The sequence below is a fragment of the Watersipora subatra genome, chromosome 7 (genome assembly GCF_963576615.1).
Source record: "Watersipora subatra chromosome 7, tzWatSuba1.1, whole genome shotgun sequence".
NCBI classification, from domain to species: domain Eukaryota; kingdom Metazoa; phylum Bryozoa; class Gymnolaemata; order Cheilostomatida; family Watersiporidae; genus Watersipora; species Watersipora subatra.
The window spans coordinates 48944234-48966108 of NC_088714.1; the positions used below are offsets into that span (position 1 = coordinate 48944234).

The 21875-nt window shown below is 37.3% G+C and overlaps 1 protein-coding gene across 2 annotated transcripts in view; it reads left to right on the forward strand.

The window, feature by feature from the left end:
• The first annotated feature begins 20912 nt into the window (after positions 1 to 20912).
• The window catches only part of LOC137401099 (ATP-dependent RNA helicase DDX24-like), a 29882-nt gene continuing 28919 nt past the window's right edge, over positions 20913 to 21875 (forward strand). For both annotated transcript variants that reach the window (XM_068087456.1, XM_068087457.1), the window contains exon 1: positions 20913 to 21059. In XM_068087456.1, coding sequence (XP_067943557.1) covers positions 20922 to 21059 — 138 coding nt within the window. In that variant the 5' untranslated portion in view covers positions 20913 to 20921. The remainder of the gene's footprint in view (positions 21060 to 21875) is intronic.

A 21875-nucleotide genomic window follows, 5' to 3' on the forward strand; every position in this document is an offset into this window, starting at 1 on the left:
CCTCTTGAGGTGGAGCCTGCTCTTAGCCTCTCTCGGGGAGAGCCCGTACTTGGTGCGTAAGGCCGAGAAGATGGAGGCAGGCGAGTCTCCTCGACTACAACTTCTGGCTCCCTCCTTCAATGTCTCACGCAGGTGGAGGAGAGTGGCCTTCTAATTCCACTCATTAGCTTCTGCAACCTCTTCGAACTGGGAGATGAACAGTTCCACATCCTCATTCCCATCAAACTTCGGTGGCTTGAAGCTAGCTTCCTTCTTCGGCATTTGTAAGGCTCTAGTAATAGCCTCTGTCAGCTGACCAATCTGGTCGACCTGCTGTAACTCTGCCTCAGCCAGATCTCTGGTAGCACTCCGTCGGCTGTTTGGCATGGTTACAAGGTTTGTCTTATAAGTCCGAATCACCGCAGTCAGATCCCACTGCCGCCACCAGTGTGTTGGATCCTGCGACCAACACGTAGAGGTGACTAGGTCGGCTTATTCTACCGGTCTGCATTCACCCTTCACAGGGGCTGTGTGCGGGTTGCCCGTGACCAACACGCGGAGGCGACTAGGTCGACTTACACCACCGGTCAACATCAACCACCTTGCACAAGGGATAGCTCCCAGAGTGGGTTTTGTACCAGGTCGACAAGGTCGACCAGAGGTCGACGGGGTCGACGATGCTTCTATGAATTTATCACCACAGCACAGTCCATAGACTAGGTCTTTGGAGTTAGCTATATGCTTAGTGTGGTTCTGCTATCGCTCAAGGTAACAGAAGAAGTATGGTTCCAAATGCAATGCATATATTTGAACAACATGAAAGTGCCGAGGCTCTGCCTTAAATACATTCAATTATGCAAATAAGGTAGCAAAGGCCAGCCTCCTTTAGGGGCGTGGTTACACAAATGAAAAAGGGAGCACAACTCCAAATGATATAAAGACAAAGGGGATGGCAACATAACGTTTCCATCACAATTGTAATCCTTGCTTATTTTCTCTCTAAATTCCTTCAGATTGCAGGTGAAGAAAACTCGCAAGAGTGGGGTGGGGACAACCCCTAGCTCTAGTTCTCTGCGCTTTAACCAACGCTACAACCTGCTGAACCCAACAGGAGGGAGCTGAAACCAACTCATTTATGCTCTGCTGAACCCAACAGAGTGCGCTGAACCCAACGCTGCTGACTGTACAACCTGCTGAAACCAACAGGAGGGAGCTGAACCCAACTCACTTCCGTTCTGCTGAAACCAACAGAGTGCGCTGAAACCAACGCTGCCAACTGTACAACCTGCCGAACCCAACAGGAGGGAGCTGAAACCAACTCACTTGTGCTCTGCTGAACCCAACAGAGTGCGCTGAACCCAACGCTGCTGACTGTACAACCTGCTGAAACCAACAGGAGGGAGCTGAACCCAACTCACTTCCGTTCTGCTGAAACCAACAGAGTGCGCCGAAACCAACGCTGTAACCTGCTGAAACCAACAGGAGAGAACACAACTCTTGTAAGGATAATTATTTAATTATCCTATTTATTTGTAGTCATTTTGTGTGAGCTTGCTGTTAGTGACGATTATAAATGATATTCCTCCAACTATAATGACTTTATTATAGTAATACTAGTCATGCATTCAATTCAAGAGTCACACCCAAGCTGAACTGCCTAAAAATTAGTGGCAGTATTTATATTACATAAGCGATTGGCCTAGAGATTGACGGTTATCGTTCAAACCGACCAATCATATCGTCTTGCTGACTGCCGAGTTTCTAAAAATTTTCACATACAGAACAATAAAAAATTATTCCTAGACAATGAGCCATTATAGCATAACAATCTAAACACTAACAAAAAGCCCAGGAAATTCTACATATACTGGGTAGCGAACAGTAAGTGTAAAAAAACATTAAGACATATTTCGATAATGAAAAGGGCTAATTACAAAATCTTATCTCGAGAAAACGTAGAACAAAAACGGAAACAATATTGTTTAAGTAATCTTAAACCACTAACAATTAATTATAACAGAAACTTAGAATATTTTGACATGTAACCATGAACATAAAAAATGTCTTCCAATGAGTGAACGGTAAGAAATAAATTATAGAAGATTGTTCACTGCGTAAAAGCCTTAATAAATGGCGTCTGTTATCTTTTCTAGGTCAACCACTATCCCAGAAGTCTCCTCTCTATATACGGTATATATATTGGCTACATCACCTTTTCCCTTTGATCACTTCACCATGTTTTTCTGCGACGGGTGTACGGAGCGCCTTGATGAGCCTGACGTCCATGAGACCGATAGCATCCAAATAAGACAACTCTTTGGAGTTATTCCCCTACGGTCTTTTTCATGGCCACCACTCCTTTCATAGAGTTTGTTCTAGAATATCTCGCTTTATTTTTACGTTTACAACACAGGCTCCATCAATCTTAAATAGTTTCAATTCTGAAGAAGACCTAGACTCCTTATAAATCTCATTTTGATCCAAGATCATGAGAGCTGGTACGCTCCATTGAAACGATGAGGAAATGTTATACATTTGAGGATTGATGATTGAACATAATGTCACACGCTCCCCCTTGCACTCGATAACGAATTGCAAAGCGATCTCATTATTGTTATTTTCGTCAGTCTTATTTGCTTGTATTACTTCTAAAGAGGCTGGAATATCCAACTCTTTTAGATCAACCCATTTCCATGGTTCTTGCACGTTCTCGGTTTTAAAAACTGTTGAAGTAGGTGACGATGTTTTCTTCACACCTTCCGTATAACTATCCTCGGATTCAAATAACCGCTTTACTACCGAATTTTCCTGACTGAACTTCGTAATAACATAGGTTTATTTGATCTAGACTTGGTTGGTCTTCTACATCGTCTTTGTTTTATATTCAATTGGGATATTCTTTCAGAAATATTGTCGAATTTCATAGTACGTGAAGTTGAGTCCTCGGAAGCTCCAATAACAATCAGCACTGACTAGTAACGTATCGTGAATTTATATATTTTCTTTTAAAAAGTGGTAGATCCATAACAGTGGTGGATAATTTCAGAATTTATGAAGTTTACAATCGAAGTGAATAATAAGAGGTTCTTACTTTAACCGAATTATCTAATCCGTCTGTAAACCCTATCGAGATTATCGAGCTCCAACCGCGAAATTACACATTATATATATTATATAGTCAACTTTCGCGAAATTGAATTTCGCGAAATTACACATTATATATTATATAGTCAACTTTCGCGAAATTGAATTTCGCGAAAGTGAATTTCGCAAAATTACACATTATATGTATTATATAGTCAACTTTCGCGAAAGTGAATTTCGCGAAATCTGTTTATATATATCATTAGGTCACAAAATTAATGAACCACGACAACACTTCTACTTGTTATAAAACCTTCGAGCGAATATGCCTTTTCAATTCAGTTCATAACTTCACAATGAGTACCAGAGACAACAGAAAAAGGATATTTCAAGAACGATTACAATGTGCAGGTAAATGTGTGAAGCGATGGGGTTACTGCTCTCATGGAATGGAAATAAGCGACCGGAAGCGAAAAGCTTGTCGATTTCTCTTACGTGAAAAGTTCTATCAAGATCTCAACGAAAGATTACGGTTTACAGTAAGTACTACAAATTCAATCTAAATGTTATGTAGGAATGTTACAATGAATCTTCTCTTCTGAGTAGTAACTATGTGTTCTAGGCTGATTGTATTCATTGCAATTGCAAACTCCAATATCTTAGCAAAGTGTATGTTATATCCCTACTCAGATTAAAACAGATGAATTTGGTTCTTCGGAGTTAATTGAATGAGTTGGTTTGAATGTATATTGTAGTCTGACTGTAATCAATGCTATTGTAGATTCCCATATCTCACCAGCAAAATGGATATATCCCTAAACATACTCAGAAAAGGATGGAAGAATTTGCTTCTTCAGTAAGTATTACATGTATTTATTTCCTTAGTTCAACTGAATGAACTAATTTGTCTGAATGTTTTAGTTTTACTATAAGTCCTATTTTGTCATAGTCTGTCTGTATGTCCTATTGGGATAATCTTTCAGAAATATTGTTGAATTTCATAGTACGTGAAGTTGAGTCCTCGGAAGCTCCAATAACATAATATTTTCTTTTAAAAAGTGGTGGATCCATAACAGTGGTGGATAATTTCAGAATTTATGAAGTTTACAATCGAAGTGAATAATAAGAGGTTCTTACTTTAACTGAATTATCTAATCCGTCTGTAAACCCTATCGAGATTATCGAGCTCCAACTGACTTTATATACCATCCCTTCCGTAGCTCATCTCCTATATCATACTACCACTCAATATATATTCGAGTTCTAAAAATAACGTATAATTCCATTGCAGACACGTCATTCTCATTCGGGAACGGCAAAGAAAGAGAAGACGTACGAACGCCAACGCTCTCGCGGAGAAAACCTATACCTTAATCCTATAGTGTCAGCTTCATCGGAGCAAGTTCTAACATACTCTGAATGTGAATATTCAGTTCAAAATTCCGCAATCGATATTCTAATTGATTTCAAATTATTCTACAGAGGTGAATTATGTGGATATAACTCTACTCTTTCAATGTTGCAATGTCCTCCAGGATCAAATTTTCAAGATATTGACTTTATCTGTAATCTTCAGCCTATTTCAAATTCTACTACACCTAAAGATACCTTCATATATGATAATATTGGAAATAATGAAGGATTAGATTTGTTACTTCCTGTTCAGTTTCTCAATTCTTTGGGAAAATCAACTCTTATTTTAGTTCTTCGATGTGACACAGAAATTGATGAAAGATGTATTCCAAAACTTTCCTTTTTAAAACGAATGATAGATTGATTTTGAATTTTTTGTAACATTTATAGTTTATATTTTATAATAAAAACTTATCTCTCATTCAACCAAATATATAACATTCTCCGGAAAATCAACCCCTCGGTGTCCCAGATATTAACCCCCTCACTCATCCGGTAATCTCTCGCTCTCCTCGATAATCCGTGAGATCCACTCCGGAAAACCAACCAGCCCTCGATGTCCCAGATATTCACCCCCACTAATCCACCGATACTCCGCGACGATTCGGCCGACTAATCCGCAACGATTCCCGCGACTAATCCCGCGATAATCCACGTTTAATCGGATGACTCATCCCCCACTAATCGGATGACTCATCCACAGATAATCCGCCGATTACGCCAGGAGCGGATCCATACCCCCCTCAAATTCAACCCCCTACTCTACACCACAATTTCCCCCCAAACCCCAACATCTCATTCAACTCCACCCAATTCAATCTACACTCCTAGCCAATTTAATTCGCAACCCCCTTTTTCTATCCCCCCGCTGGATCCGTCACTTTTTTGTGTAGATCTGCTCTCTACATACTACTGACAATACAACATTGAATGAGAAGGACTCACCTCTTTGATGTATAAATTTAGTCGGTAAGAACAGCGTTTTTTCCAGTGGCCCCCAGAAACAAACGTTCACATGACCTTCTCGGTACACGATGGCAGTAAATATAAATTACATGTAAAGAACTACTCATTAATTTATTTTATTTAATGAGTAATACATTTGTATAGCTGTATAGATACCTTTGTATAGGCCGCAGAACTCAGGACGGTGTTCTTTAACACGACAGCAACTTTGCTGTTTAAAAGGGAACAGTGTCGTTGGGCACCGTAAAGAGGCGCGCAAACCAGAGATCACATGATTTTTGTGCAAAAACAATGAACAGGTTGTGTATAGAGGCGCACTAACCGGAGATACCCGTTAATGTGCCCTAGATACCTAGTAGCGGCTAATAGTTCAAAAAGTACGGTACTCTATAAGGCGGACACATACGCAGACAGACAGACAGACAACAATTGCCGTTTATATAGTAGATTGATGTTTAAATCTCATATGAAGCCATATGTTGCAAAATCTGTAATGTGAACAGCCCTGAAGCTGTAGAAAAGTTTGTAGCTTCAGCCAATCTGATAAACATATACATAGCTAAACGACCGCCCAACGTTGCACAGGTGATAAGCAAAGCTTTGCATAGACAGAAAGTTGATTTGTAATCAACATATATAGCTTTTACCATCGTAATTTTTTAATGAAGGTGTTTGTTTATTTTTGTGTGTGGCCGGCCAATGCATAATTCAAATATTTGAAAGCTCATGGCATAGCTGAAACAGATTGTTGAAAAACGTTGCCTGCTTATGCTAAACGTTTGCGCAAGATTTAAACTATCTTACAAACAGTGGCAGGTGATGTACTTACCATTGGCTAAGTTTTTCACCCAATAAATTTGAGTAACTTAAGCTAGTAACTTGAGCTAATATTTTAATTTTTACTATAATAAGAGCCGTGTCTGTCCGAAGCTAGCTAAGAAAAAGATCTGTGTTAGGAAAAAAAGATCACATCTCATAGGAATCGCACCCTTACATTCTGATGCGCGAATGTAAAGCCAAGTACACTAATAATTGTATTAATTGTGCATATAGTTGTTACAGATCACAATCTCTCATGGCACTTGGAACAGAAAGTGTGCGTGTTTTAACCAATCACCATTAACTGGATATACGAATGACGACAGATAAACACTTGATTTTACATTTAGATATTTGGGTAAAGGTGATAGTGTCAAGATTCCAACATGAAAGGTGTAAGAAAATTTTATTAGTTTAGCATTCCTGGAGTTGATGCCAAGTCAAATTGGCCTAATACATGATGACCAATGATAGTTGCCGGCGTTGAGTCATAAGCTAAGGTTTTGCTCAACTCATTGCGTGACGTTTTCTAACTTCTGTAGAAGGCGGCCAGATTTGAATCATTACTCTTAATTATTAAGTTGTCAATTGCTAAGGGATTATTTATTAGAGATTACAGGTTAGTTGCATATGCTACTTTTATTTTATTATACCATGTTATATTGTCTCTTGTCACATTTCATTTGATGTTCAGTACTTTTACTTGCTATCATACTCTAACTTTTCATATTTTATTGCATTCATAATTCTTGTGCTTAGCAAGTTGGTATAAAAATGGTACTGAAATATTATTTCAGGTTTCACGGTAAAAATAAAGATTGTGAACCGCAGACTTAACCAGTGAAATCGTCTCTCTTAAAATCCTGAGTGAATTCAATATTTAGAGTTTCCAACAAACTCTACACTGAGGTTGAGCTATCTCAGTGGTTGATACGATAGCTTCATCTTTTAGGTCCTCCGACATCTGCTGCCTCCCTTTAATCTTTTTTAAACTCTACAGAAGGCATATAACAACTTGTAGACCAATTAATGTCAATGTTAGTTTAAACTAAAATATATGTTATGAAAATATATATAACTAGAAATTCCACTGTCATACAGCCCACGACCAAAGTGACATTAGAAAAAATAAAGGGTACTGTTGGTTGAGAAATGCAATATTAGCAGTCAAATGGCACTGCAGTGCAATAGGATAACTGCAATGGTAGCTGTAATGCACTGGGTGTGGGTGTTATTATATACAACAAACAGCAATAATGAAAGAAAAGATTATATGTTTATATCTCTCCCCCTGCAATAGGAGAAATGCAATATTGGCCAATATTAGAAATAAAATGCACTGATATTATTAAAATAACCAATATTATTAATATAGTAATAATATAAAATCAATGCACAATTTTGTTTACATTTCAAAACGTCATAGCTAACAATATCAAGAAGTGATATTTATATAGATTTTTAGAAAATCTATTTAAAAAAGTCTTTGGTCATGACAAACAGCAATAATGAAAGGAAAAGATTATATGTTTATATCTCTCCCCCTGCAATAGGAAAAATATTAGAAGTAAAATGCACTGATATTATTAGAATAACCAATATTATTAATATATATCATAAAGCCAGGAATTGTAAGTTAATAATGTTATATTGTATGAACTGTAATGAACTGTATGCATAGGATGTGTGTAAGCAACTGGCAAACATAGCTAGCCCAAACATAGCTAGCATAAGTAATCTTATAATAATAGGATAAGCTGACTCGGCTACTGTAGGGCTAGTAGAGTCATTAGCATTCAGTGTGAGCACACACTGTGACATCTTCCTCTTTTAGTTGTTGTTACAATTCAAACTGCTCTAAAATATCACAAGTCAGACACTTACAGAAAAATAACAGTTTAAAATAATAGAAGTTGATTGCAAAACACAATTGTACAAAATCTGATTCTTGGTAGAAATTGACTCTTAGTCCAAAATCACACCAAAAACAAAACATTATTTTTTTTAACTAAAAACACACAAAAACCTGGTGGATGTAGCTTACAATAATTGTCCTAATCAAAAGAAACCTAAACGAGTGGGTGGTTTGGACACTCTTCCCGACCTAGTGACAACTGAGGAAAAGCTTGAACTCATTTGATTAGGATTGGTTGCACCTGTCGATGCAGGAGCGGCGGTGCCACTCTGGTCAACAAACTTGGGAACAACAGCTAACTGACTTTGCTGAGCAGACTGGACCGGAACCAAAGTTTTATCAGAATTAGTACTTTCAACCAGTTTCTGTTGTTTATCAAGGTTATCATTAATCAAGGTTCTATCAGAATTAGTACTTTCAACGAGTCTCTGTTGTTTATCAATGTGATCATTAATCGAGGTTTTATTATAGGCATGAGAAGATCTCAGGTATCTCAGGTTAGGTCTCAGATATTTTATGCTTGTGATTGTCTTTTAACAAAGCGACTGTGTATTTCCCCTAGATGTAGTCCTTGGGGCTTGAGTTGGTGGGGTAGGCAATGTAATTGTCCTCTTAAATTTCGAGCCTGTAGCAAAACTGCTGGAGATGGGAGTTGGTCACCCAATGGAGTTGACCGTAATGTGACCAAAACATCACACAATGTCTGACCAGATATCAACGCCTTTCTGAGGCTGTTTTTGATGGTCTGATTCATGCGTTCGGCTAAACCGTTAGAGCGTGAATGATAGAGAGAGGAAGTTATGTGTTTAACGTCATTATCCTCAATGAAGCATTTAAATTCATAAGATGTGAAATATGACGCAATGTCACTGACCAAGGTTTCAGGCCGACCAAAGTCGGTGAACTGCCTTTTTAGTAAATCTATGACTTCTAAAGACCGAGAAGTTTTTAATTGATAGCAGGCTGGCCACTTCGAGTATCGATCTACTGTTACCAAATAATCGTTGCCATCGAGGTGGAAAATGTCCATACTAACCGATTGCATAGGGTATTCTGGGATATCATATGGTTCAAGGCTATACTGACTGTTCGATCTCATGTATTCTTGACAAACAGAACACGATTCTATCAAATCTCTAATCTGACCTAAATAGCCTGGCCAATAAACTGCACCTTTGGCTCGCTCAGTACATTTACTAACTCTCATGTGACCAGCATGTATTTGGTCCAACACCGTTTTTCTCATTGCTATAGGAATAACAATCTGGGCCCGGCACAGTAACAGATCATTATGCATTGTGAGATCAGATTTTACATTCCAGTAAGGTTTTAGTGGCTCAAGGCAAGCATTTTTAGTCATTGGCCAACCATGCTTTATGTATGACGCTAGTATCTGCATTGTGGGATCTAGTTTCGTTGCCTGACTCAACTTTTTCTTGAACAGAGGCTGTGTGATAATGCCTGTGGTTATTGAATCAATCTGATCATGATCTAGTGCTTCAAGTTTATTAGCCTCAGCACCGTAGCTAGGAAGAAATGCACGTGACAACGTATCAGCTAAAATTAGGTTTCTACCTGGTTTATGAATTAAAGTGTAATCGTATCCTTGATTACGTAGTCTCATACGCATCAATCTAGGGCTAAGCTCATTTAAACCCTTTTTCATAATTCCAATTAGTGGAAGATGGTCTGTTTCTACCATGACATGCTGCCCGTATATGTACTGATGAAACCGCCTCAGACCATATTGAATCGCGAGGTACTCCTTCTCAATTTGCGCATATTTTCTCTGTGTTTCCGTAAGGGAGCAACTGGCATATTCTATTGGTTGGCCTGCATGCATTATTACTGCTCCCATGCCAAACTGACTGGCATCAACTGATAGGGTAACTGGCAATTCTGGATCAAACATTTTTAGCGTTGGGCGAGATGATACGAGGAATTTTAGTTTCTCAAACGCCTGCTCAGCTGCTTCGCTTCAGGACCATTCTACACCTTTTTTAGTTAGCTCGCGCAGTGGGGTGGTAACTTCCAACAGATTCGGACAGAACTTAGCTAGATATGTGGCCATTCCCAAAAGCCTACTGACGTCATCTTTACACTCTGATTTTGGCATTTTTGTAATTGCCTCCACCTTACGGACATCGGCCCTGATAGTACCATCGCCTATAACGTGACCTAGATATTTCAACTCAGACTGCCTAAAATTGCATTTCGACTCTTTCAATTTCAGATTACAATCCCTGCATCTCTGCAATACCACCTCTAAGATTTTATCGTGCTCGGTTTCAGTTGCTGCATGAATCAACAAATCATCTACGTAGCATTCCACTCCTTCAATGTCTTCAAATAATTCCGACACGGTTCGACAAAATATCTCAGGACTAGAGGATATTCCATAAGGCAATCTAAGAAATCGATATCTACCGAATGGAGTAGCAAAAGTCGTCAACAAACTGCTAGCCTCATCTAATTCAATCTGCAAAAATCCTGAGGTTGCATCTAACGTAGTGAATACTCGAGACTTTGAAAGTTTAGCAAATATTTCACTAGCTGTTGGTAATGCGAAATGTTCGCGTTTTAGATTTTTATTTAACTGTGTAGGGTCTAGACAAATCCTGAGTGACCCGTCAGGTTTCAGTATGTTTACTATAGGGTGCACCAGTCAGTTGCTTGTCTTACTTTAGCTATTGTGCCCTCACTTTCCATATATTGTAACGTGAACTTTAGTTTATCCCTTAGTCTAAATGGGACCCTCCTAGCACTTTGTATAACAGGCTGAGCGTTCTCTTTTAGTTGCAAAGCATGCTTACATGGCAACCTGCCAAGACCATTGAACACATCAGTGAATTGTTTAGCTACCCTATCTGTGACGGAATCAGCCCTATCAACCAATTCAAGCTCAATGCAACTGGGCAGCCCCAATAAAGTTGCCATGTTTGTATCAGTTTTTACGACTATAAACTCCACTGTACGATACTTATTGCTAACATCCACCAGTAACATAACCTTGCCTAATACATCAAGTGCATGTCCACTAAAAGACACTAATGATCTAGCATGCTTGACAATTGTCACCTGACTATTTACGCTGGCTAGTACAGTCTGTGAAATTACATTACATGACGCTCCCGTATCCACTTTTAATCGTAATGGCTTACCATTGCACTTAGCATTGATTGTCCATTCTCTTCCGTCATTGATGGCAAATGCAATGTCTCCGGTATTAACGCTGTCAGGTTCCGATACCTCATTGGCAGTGTTGTTACTGTTATCTCGTGAAGATAAGCATGCAGTAGAAAAGTGATTTTTACGGGAACATTTCCTGCACACCTTTCCGTAAGCTGGGCACCTCCCTCGTTGATGTTCCATAGCACAGTATTTACAGTTCTTTATCGTTTGTAATGGTCCAGTTCTATATTTTCTATCCGATTGTAGGTTTGGGCTCTTGCTCTGTGGCAAGGATACTTTCTGTTGTTTGTTGTGTTTGTTGTAGGATTGTAGGTTTGGGCTCTTGCTCTGTGACAAGGATACTTTCTGTTGTGGGGGTACGACACTTCGTATGGCATTAACACCATCTGTCGGGTGGTTCATTTCTCTGAGGTATTGCGTGGTAGCCTCTTTACGTTGGCATACTGAGATAACCTCCTGTAATGTACGATTGCCTGGCAAGTTGAATATATCCTCACGAATCAACTTAGACGATATACCTGCTACAATTCTGTCCACTAGCGCTTTGTCTTTCTCATCAGCATGGAATTCACAAGTTGTGATGAGGTCTCGAAGCGCTGTCACAAAGCTTTCAAATGACTCGCCTTGCTTCTGAACTCTGCTGTGAAATTTGAATCGCTCAAAGACTGTCTTTACCTGAGGGTTGAAGTGTTCAGTGAATGCTTTCTTTACTTCTGCAATGTCTTTTCGGTCTGCTATGTTCAGTGTTCGAAATATTTCTTGGCCTTGTGCGCCAAGCAGTGTCAATAAAGTCGCAACTTGTATTTCTCCATCCTTTTTAGTCTTTTCTGTTGCTATCATGTAAAAATCATATTGCTCGAGCCATGCTTTCCAACTTCTACTAGTCTCGCTGGGATTGTCTGTAGAATTTACAAACTTGCCGGCGGCTTGAGCCCTCCTTTTGCCATGTTTTCTTTTCGTTCTCCTCAAAAATCCCGTCCTGACACCATATCATAAAGCCAGGAATTGTAAGTTAATAATGTTATATTGTATGAACTGTAATGAACTGTATGCATAGGATGTGTGTAAGCAACTGGCAAACATAGCTAGCCCAAACATAGCTAGCATAAGTAATCTTATAATAATAGGATACACTGACTCGGCTACTGTAGGGCTGGTAGAGTCATTAGCATTTAGTGTGAGCATACACTATGACAATATAGTAATACAGTAATAATAGAAAACCAATGAACAATTTTGTTTACATTTACAAACGTCACATCTAACAATATTAAGAAGTATCAAAAAGAATATCCAAACTTAGTAATAGTAATACAGTAATAATAGAAAACCAATGCGCAATTTTGTTTACATTTCAAAACGTCATAGCTAACAATATCAAGAAGTATCAAGAAGAATATCCAAACTTTTAATTAAATATCGTAATCTCACAAAAATCGTTAGAAAAAAATATCATCGTCATTTCCTTTATTTCCACTGCGTTGGACATCAGTTAGAATACCAAAGCAATCAAATGTGTCTGAAATGTCAGTTAATTTGAAATCGGCAAAAATGAAACGATTTCGATACTCCTTACGTTAATTACCGAAACCTTCGGCAATTCGACAATGCAATAGACTGGTGAAAAGTGCACGTTATATTTTCATGAAATGCGTACGACTTAATCGTTCTATTCTTTGTCGCTCGGCGTTTCAAATTCCGGTCTTAACTTTTATAAAAGTGAGGCTTAACAAGTTTTAATAACGATTGTCGTCCAAGTAAATCCTTCTATTTGTGTATTATCCGATCAGATGGGTAAGTATTAAGATAATAATGACGGTTTACAAAGACTTGGTAACAGATTTAAATAGGTTTGTCTGTGTTTTGTATCGTTATTATACTTTAATGATTCTACAAAACGATGGTTAAATTTGTTGATGAAATTTTGATGCAAGGGTATCGTCTCAATGTTGATGAATAATTTTCGGGAGTTGTGTGCACATGTGCATTTATCATAAATCTCCCAACCAATCGCTTCGCTCTGTTTGGTCGTGGGATGATTTAAACTACTTTTGGTGTCAATTGGTGTACATTTTGCATGTTTTAAAAAATACATATAGGTGTGTGATGTATATTTTATAGATTGTATATATGTAATAAGTATTTCAATAAACATATAAATTGTAATGTATATTTAATAAAATATATATTCATGTATATACAAATAAAAGTAGGAACTAGTGTATTATTTTTATTTGGGTTTATCCACTTTTAAAGCCGTGGTTTTGTTAGGTCTCAGAGAGACCTCTTGTTGCAACTCACCACAGCAACAAGATGCCTTCCCTTCAACAATTGGGCTTCTTATATGTTTAATAAGCTGCTATCTTACAGGAAACTGAGTTATACAAATCAATCTGAGGTATGCATATTGAAAACTCTTATTTATATCAATGCTGGTCACCATATTTATATATATGGTATATACCATATATATAAATACCATATTTATTTATTTATATACATCGAGTTGGTATAAAGTTTTAATTATAATTAAGTTTTAAGTAAACTCACTCGTCTCTCTCTCCCTCTCGCGTTTGGTTGAGGCGGCTACGACTTTCTATGCTTGGGGCTTGATTGTGACATTTTTTATTTATTTTACAGAGCTGCATAAAAATTTTGAAGAGACTTCTAGCTTTTGCTGGACCAGATTCTGTCTATCACCGGAAAGGATATGGTATCAGTGAGCAAGAACAGGTCGAAACATGCTAGCAATTATATCCTGTTGTAGTTGCTGACCGATCGATTGGTTTGTTTATCCTTACCCTGTAGATGCTGGCACGGTGCAGTGCTTTTACAGATGTTGTATTTGGTTTTGTAAGAGTGTCCAGTTCACCTTGCACAGCTGTATGGAGGTTGATGGTTTAGTTGCCGTCAGCCCAACCGATGCACAGGTGGTACTTGGCTACATGCATTGCCAGTAGCAGGTTCAAATACCTTGACCTGACATTTTTTCCACTACTGTATTATAAAAAACTAACTTTTATAAATATGTGGTGATATTTCCTCTCTGCTTTGTTCCAAATTTGACCGTATATGTTGGAATTTTATCGAGACGAGTGGCCCATCTATTGCATCATCACAGTTAGGCTAAAATTAGTTTGAAATCTTTAGATGCTAAACTCACCATTAAGTGCACATGTAAGCAATGACATAAAGCAAGAGACATGAAAATAAATTCTTACTAAAAATCTTTTCAAAAAGCCTCTCAGCATCTCATCAACATGAAATAGAGATGAAGTTAGTTGCAGTCAAACATGGTTGGATAACTCCAACCTCAAGGAATCGAGCAGTGTTTGAGTTATCATCAGAGCATTGAAATTATCTTAACACTGTCACAAGCGAGACTGTCATCAGTTGATAATAGCAGTAAGTTACTCATTAAATTATTAATTAGCGATTTAATTTTATGCAAAATTTTAGGTATGGTAATTCAAAATTTAATGATTAATATTTTTCTTGCAAATAATTTATAAATTACATTGTTAATGCAGTTTTTCCAAATGCTTTTTTGATAATTTAGTGAGTAGCTTAGCTTCTGAAAAAAATTAGTTCACTAATTAAATTATTGATGAATTTATTTGACAAACTTATTTGGTAATTTATTGCTTACTGGAATTTAAGCCAAAAATATTTTGTTAATTTAGTTTAATTATTAATGCGAGCTCACAAGCGCGAAATTAATTTAATTAATTATTAACGAAATTTTAAACTACCAATTACTGACTGATTTAATTGCAATATTTGCCATCGCCCTACCTCTGGTCACAAGTACGTGTATTTGTTGGTAGATACCTGTATTTACACAATTTATTTATGCCTGTATACAGGCATATATCTACCGGCATATAGAAATACAAAACAAATAAATTGTTGCAAATTAGGACCAATGCAACAAAATATGCGCTACATCTGATCAGTTCTTACATCTAAAACATTCATATTTGAAATATTCAAGTTTTTTTCTGCTGACGGCATGTATGACATTACAGTTCATTAAGTTTTGATGACAAAATTAATTTAAAAATATATTAATATGTCTTGAATAATAATAATCTTATAATAACAATATTTTTATGTTATTGCTATTATTATAATATTATTTCTATTGTTAAAATAATATGTTATAATATCATTACATTTTATTACATAATATAACATTACATATTATTATAGTATTATAATGCTAATACTATTATTATGAGAAAAATTATAATGTTATTTCTATTGTTGATACTATTAAAGATTACATGTATATAATGACAAATATTGTGTATTTTTATTAATCTTTTTCAGTATCTGACTTTGACAGAGCATCAGAAAGATGAGGTTTGTTTGGAGCTCAACTGCAACTACTTAGGGTGCCACAACTTTTTGTTTTCAGTAGTTTATAGTATGAATATTTACATTTCTGTAATCAAGTATCTTGTGCTGCCTTCACGGAGAGACCAAGTATCTTGCTTGTGCTGCCTTCACGGAGAGACCAACTATTTTGCTTAGGCTGCCTTCACGGAGAAACCAAGTATTTCGCTTGTGTTGTCTTCACGGAGGGACCAACTATCTTGCTTGTGTTGACTTCACGGAGGGACCAAGTATCTTGCTTGTGTTGTCTTTACGGAGGGACCAACTATCTTGCTTGTGATGCCTTCACGAAGAGACCAAGTGAGTTCTCAGTCATTTACCAAAGAAGCTGATTACAAATGCCAATACAACATGTATACTTTGAATGTTATGAGATTCTCAACCTACAGTTGTTATTTGAAGTTATCTTCCACTGTACAACATTTACTCCTAAACATAACATAGTACTGTAGATGCATAGAGTTACAACTACTTTCTCTAACTAGCATCTGTGCTGACTCGATCGATAATTCACCTCTCTTTCGCTTCATGGGCTTAATGACTGAATGAAGTAGTATTGTAACAAAGTCAGGTAGTGAATACATATTATATCAAATTATATATAAGTATTTGGTATACCAAATATTATATTAGTCATATGTTAGTCACATTATACCAAATAGGTAAATGTGATTAGGGTAAGGCCGTTTTTGGCAGGATCGTGACGCGCGGGACATTTGAACGCTTCTTCGCATACTTCTTAGCTCAAACGCGAAATTCTGGTGACATTCATATTGTTTTAGAAAGCACTTGCCATCAACTATCACTGAATGAGATTTCATCTTTGTCATGCAATGCATTAACAAATTATGAACCATTAAAGCTGGTGTGACGCGCGGGACCATAATTTGGCATGAAAAACTACTCTTTGATCAATTGGAAAAATCTTCTGAAATTTTGGACTAATAACATTATTATTTGACGGGCTCAAAGCTCTATTGTCATTCTATTAGGAATACATACCATTTTGTTTCCAGGCCAAAGTTTAATGACTCTGTAAGGTTTGAAAGAAGACTACCACCTGTGACACTCGGGACTGTGATGCGAGAGACAAAAATAACATTATGAAAAGTTAAGCATTTTTCTATGTTTTGTAGTTGTTATACCACAAATTGTTATGAGTTGCAGTTGTAACATTGAATATACTTGTGCTAAACCAACCAATAGTTTATAATTGCTATATATTGTATTTATTTTATTTAAACAAAACACATATAGCTTGAAGATTGTCAGACTTTCATGCAGTAAACTATTTTTTCTTAAAAACATATTCTGCTATTATTATTGCCTCATTTTCTAGCACAAAGTGTCTCAGTGACCTGGTAGTTGCTGCTGGTACAATAACTGGAAATACTTTATGAAGAAAATTCCTGTTGGTGGTTCTTATGCCATCGGGGTTTGGCCGCGTGAACTGCTTGCTTGCACGGTGTATGTACTTTATAGGGTAGCTACCTACATTAGCTTCCCATGTGAGAATTTCTCCAATGCTGATTTCGGAGGCATAGGCCACTGCGACCAGCGTTTGTGGTAAGAACTGAGTCAATGTTTGTGAAGTATCTCCTGTGGTCACCTTTTTATTAGTTTCGCTGCTCGGTGTGGATGGAACTGGCTGCCAAGTGGAAGAACACCATTCCATCAGAGTAACATCACCATCTTCTTTAGTTGCTATGTGATGGCAAGATCGAATGCCGTGCATTGGAGGTGCAGTGGACTAGCGTTCTTTGCAGATCCTTGCTTTTTTAGTGATCATATTTTCTGAGATATATAAAATCATCATTGGTTTCACTGATTTGGAAGTTAGTATTGTTGCAGCTTCTGCAAATGACTTTGCCGAGTTTACGACATACCATCCTCGATATACTGCCATTAGAACCTGTTGTTTGATGCTTTCTCCAACACCATCTACTGCACCTTTGCCATGTGATGCCTAAAAAAAACTCCAGTCAGCTGGCATACCCATTTCTTCCTTATGGCCAATCAAGTTTTGAACTGTGAACTGATTTTTGATTTGCGAAGCGGATCCATCAGTTACATAATGAATATGTTGCCAGTTAAGATTTTCTGCTTTCAGAAATTTCGCAAGTTCTCTATGAAACGTGTAAACATCATCCTTAGTGTGTTCTTGGCTATCACTAACTATTGCATAGCATTTGTGGGCTAGGACTCCATCCAGCTTATAATAAACCATGACAGTGAATACTGTCACCCCTATTGTGGTGTAGTAAGAGCTTTGGATTTTGGTTGCTTGCTTACAGTTAAAGTTCTCACTGAAGTCTTTGTGAATGATCACTGCCCCATTTTTCAAATTCTGTTTGAGGTAACTGATTGATTTGTGTTGACAGTTGGAAGTGTACATTTGAAGGGAAAGTTATGTCAGTTGGTATTTCAGCAGCACAAGCAAGTCAGACGATGGCATCTGATCTTCGAGCTTGTTTAGGAAGCAGTTTTCACCATCTCTCCACTGATAAAAATTCACATGTTCTTTAGTGCTAACAACCAAACTATCGATTGAATCGGCGCCACAAGAGTCACATTCCCTCTTTACACATGATTCATTTTCCATGTTACACACAGTTCTTTTCAGTAGCTGGTAAACAGTAGTAGGCATTTCCAAAAAACAGACGCTGGCCTGCCGCAGTCCCAGTAGAGCTAATTCCGCATTTTCGCAGTATTTGCAAGCACAGACAATTTGATCATGTCTAGACAGTGGCTTGCAATTTACTGGGCCCAACTTTTTAAATTTACTAGGGCTCACCTTGACATCTGGATATTCCTTATTGAAAACCTCAAAGATGTCACTCAACGTGTAGTTCAGCAGGTGTTTCCGAAGCTATTGTTGCTTGTGGACAGGATGTGTGGCATGATGTTAACAGCAGTTTGGCAGTCATTAGAATACAGGCCAGTTCAGAACCAAAGTCTTACTATATCCAGAAGGTAAACCTACTTTCTCTACTGACTGAAAATTCAATGCGTGAGTGAAAGAAAATTTTTGTAACCGTACTTTAAAAATACACGTTTGGTTCAAAGATTACCTCGTGCTTTGCACACTAGGTGTGTGTATCAGAAGAGTAGGCTAATATTGACAAGCTCCAGATTGTGAGTTACAAAACATCATAAAATAATTCTAATTCATTATTTTTCTCAAAGAAACTGGCTTTTAGACTTGGAATATCTAGCATTACTTTCACATGCCAGGGTATCAGAGAGAACTCCCAAACAAATGCAGACATCACCATATTATTAAAAATGTCTTGCGCATCACAAATACTTCCATGTACTTATAAAACAGAAACTTGCAATATTTTCAGCAAATTGGCGAGTTTGGCTAAGCTATAGCAGGCCAAAATCGAATTATAGATAAGAATTTTTATCTCAGATAGCTTAGGAAGAACAGGCTGCAACTAAATGCACTAAAATTGTGACGCGCGGAACAAACTAATTTTTGCTTGCCTGAAATATAAGGAGAAATTTGCATTTGCTCGGAAAAAACACCTGGGCTAGAAAATTCACCATTGTATTGATTATAAAATGGAAGCAAAATTTATTTCATAATGAACTGCAAAGTTTGAGAGGATATGATCAATTGTCCCGCGCGTCACACACCATACAGTAAAAACCTACTTGTATGCCCAATATCTTCATGAGAGAAGATTTCATTATGAAAACTCTTGTGTTTCTACGTGTCTGAACATGTTTACTCATTAATTAACTGGAAATTATGTTTGCAAAAGGCAAAAAAAAATTGCCTTTGTGTGTGATACCATGCTTAGCCTTGCCCATTAGCTAGATTCAGCTATCTTAATAAAATGTTAAAATGAAAAGTGCCAGCTCTTAAAAGTTAAGTTTAGTTTTGAGCGCTGTTGCCACATATATACCTGTACTGCCATGGGTGGATGTGGGAGGATTATGTTACATTCAAATAATCCGAATCCACACACAACATCATAGTTAAATTTCGTTTGTCATTCTATTCTATTTGGACTATGTTCAACTTGTGCACTTTCATTTAGCCTGTAGGAACTGAATTGATCATTACTTGTTCAAATACTACTAAAGGTATTGTAAACAATACCGATATAATTTACCAGTAAAAGATACTTTTTTATTATTGTTTATTAAAATGCACAACTAACACAATTCTATATGATACTATTAATAACAAAAGGTTTAAATAGCCAATAAATGTTACACCCTTACTCAAACGATCGACTGTGTTCGTTGCTCGGTCCCGTACGGCTGTGGGTCTCAACAATCCAACGAGAGTCATGATAGGCCTAAGATATAGAGGCTCAGCAGTTGAGATAGTGAAGTAAAAGAAGCTCAGCTGACAATGGAAAATGAGGCTTCATAGGCAGGAAGAAGAGAGGCTCTACAGGCAGAGAGAAAAGAGAGGGAGTCGACACAGGCACAAAAAACCACCTCAGCAGGCAAGGGGAGAGAGGGAGCCTTGTAGGCCTTTAAAAAAAGAGAAACTGAGTCGTTGAAGCTGTTCTTTTTTATAGATGACATTGTTAGTCTGTGAGGTGTTGATGCGCTCAGATTCTGTTCTATATGTTGCAGAGGGCTAGCAATTGATTATTTATTTGTTTTAAGTACACGATCAAAGTTTACTGATTGGAAATGATGACTTACTCCAATTGTTCTGGTCATGTCTGGTAAAGGTCTAATTTTTTTAATGGGTTTCTGGCACATCAATTGATGTCTTTCTTCATGGGTTACTTCTACTAGAGGTTTCTAAGCTTCTTGTAGACGAGTATATGATGACTATCTTTATTGCAGGTCTCTGATGTAATAAATGTCATGTTCATTGTAATATTGCATATATTTCCGGTGTGAAGGTATTTTTTCATTATGCTGTCTGCTTTTGCTATTACTTCTATACAACTGAACAGTACTATTCACATGTAGCTTACTTTGTCCCACTAGTGCGGAAACAAGTTTCACTTACATGGAAAATTTAAGAGTTGTTTTCTCCTTTGAATAACCGCGTGCTTCTAGGAACATGTCGAATAGCCAAAATAAAGAACTGACACGCGGTTTCTTTGAGTCGGCAATCGGGGCCCCTCAGTGAATTGCTAGGACTTTTGGTTAATTAAGTTGCAAAGCAGTGGTGAACATGTCGTCGATGAAATTGAGAGCACTATCACCTTGGAAAAAGATAAAAGTTAACAGCTTATTCGACAACAATCCTGAATTTGAAGGATTTGGTGGTATAGAAGTTTTGGAAAACTACGACCTTTCTACGCAAGTAGAGGTAATTATTAACATATCTAATTACTGATACAAAAATTATTATTTACACACCTGTGTAAATTTTTAAGCGTTAGACACGGGTGAGTAGTAGCCGCTTGCGCATTGTGAAAATAAAAATCAAATAAATCACTCATTACTTAGGCCTGTAACACCAGTTTGCAAAGAAACTGCATAATAGGTGACTTCTACAACCAACTTTAAGAGCTGTATTTACTTGTGAGTCCCCATAAGTAGGTATACATGGCGCAATTATTTTCTAACGATGTTTTCAAGTTTTCTTCTACATAAGAAGTGAATGATTATTAATTACAAATTTAATAACCATAAATGTAGCTAAACGATAAATAACTGACAAACGCTCTTGAAATTTAAAACACGCACATTCAAATTATTAGCCCAAAATTGAATGTTGCAAAATCTGCAATCTTAGCAACGTTGGAGGCATAGACAAGCTGTTGTCATCGGTCAGTCTAATAAAAATATAGACAATTATTGTACCAAAATTACAACAAAGAATTGTTAGGATTGCAACAACCTGAAAAACTATACTGTAAGTATGGCATTGATCACAGTGATAGTACAGTGTTCAACCAACTGCTTCGAATGCTTTCGAGCGACACCTTACACACAGGTGCAATGGTATAAGTGCTCAGATTCACAGTACTACTATTAACCTAATCATAGGGTGTAACTCAATGATCGTGTGCTTATTAGCCAAATCTATGCCACTAATAACATCGCAGTTACTGGCGATGTTCATGAACAACCAAGTGAGTAGCTATCTGAGTTAAAATGGAGTATTGCTCACCCGAAAACT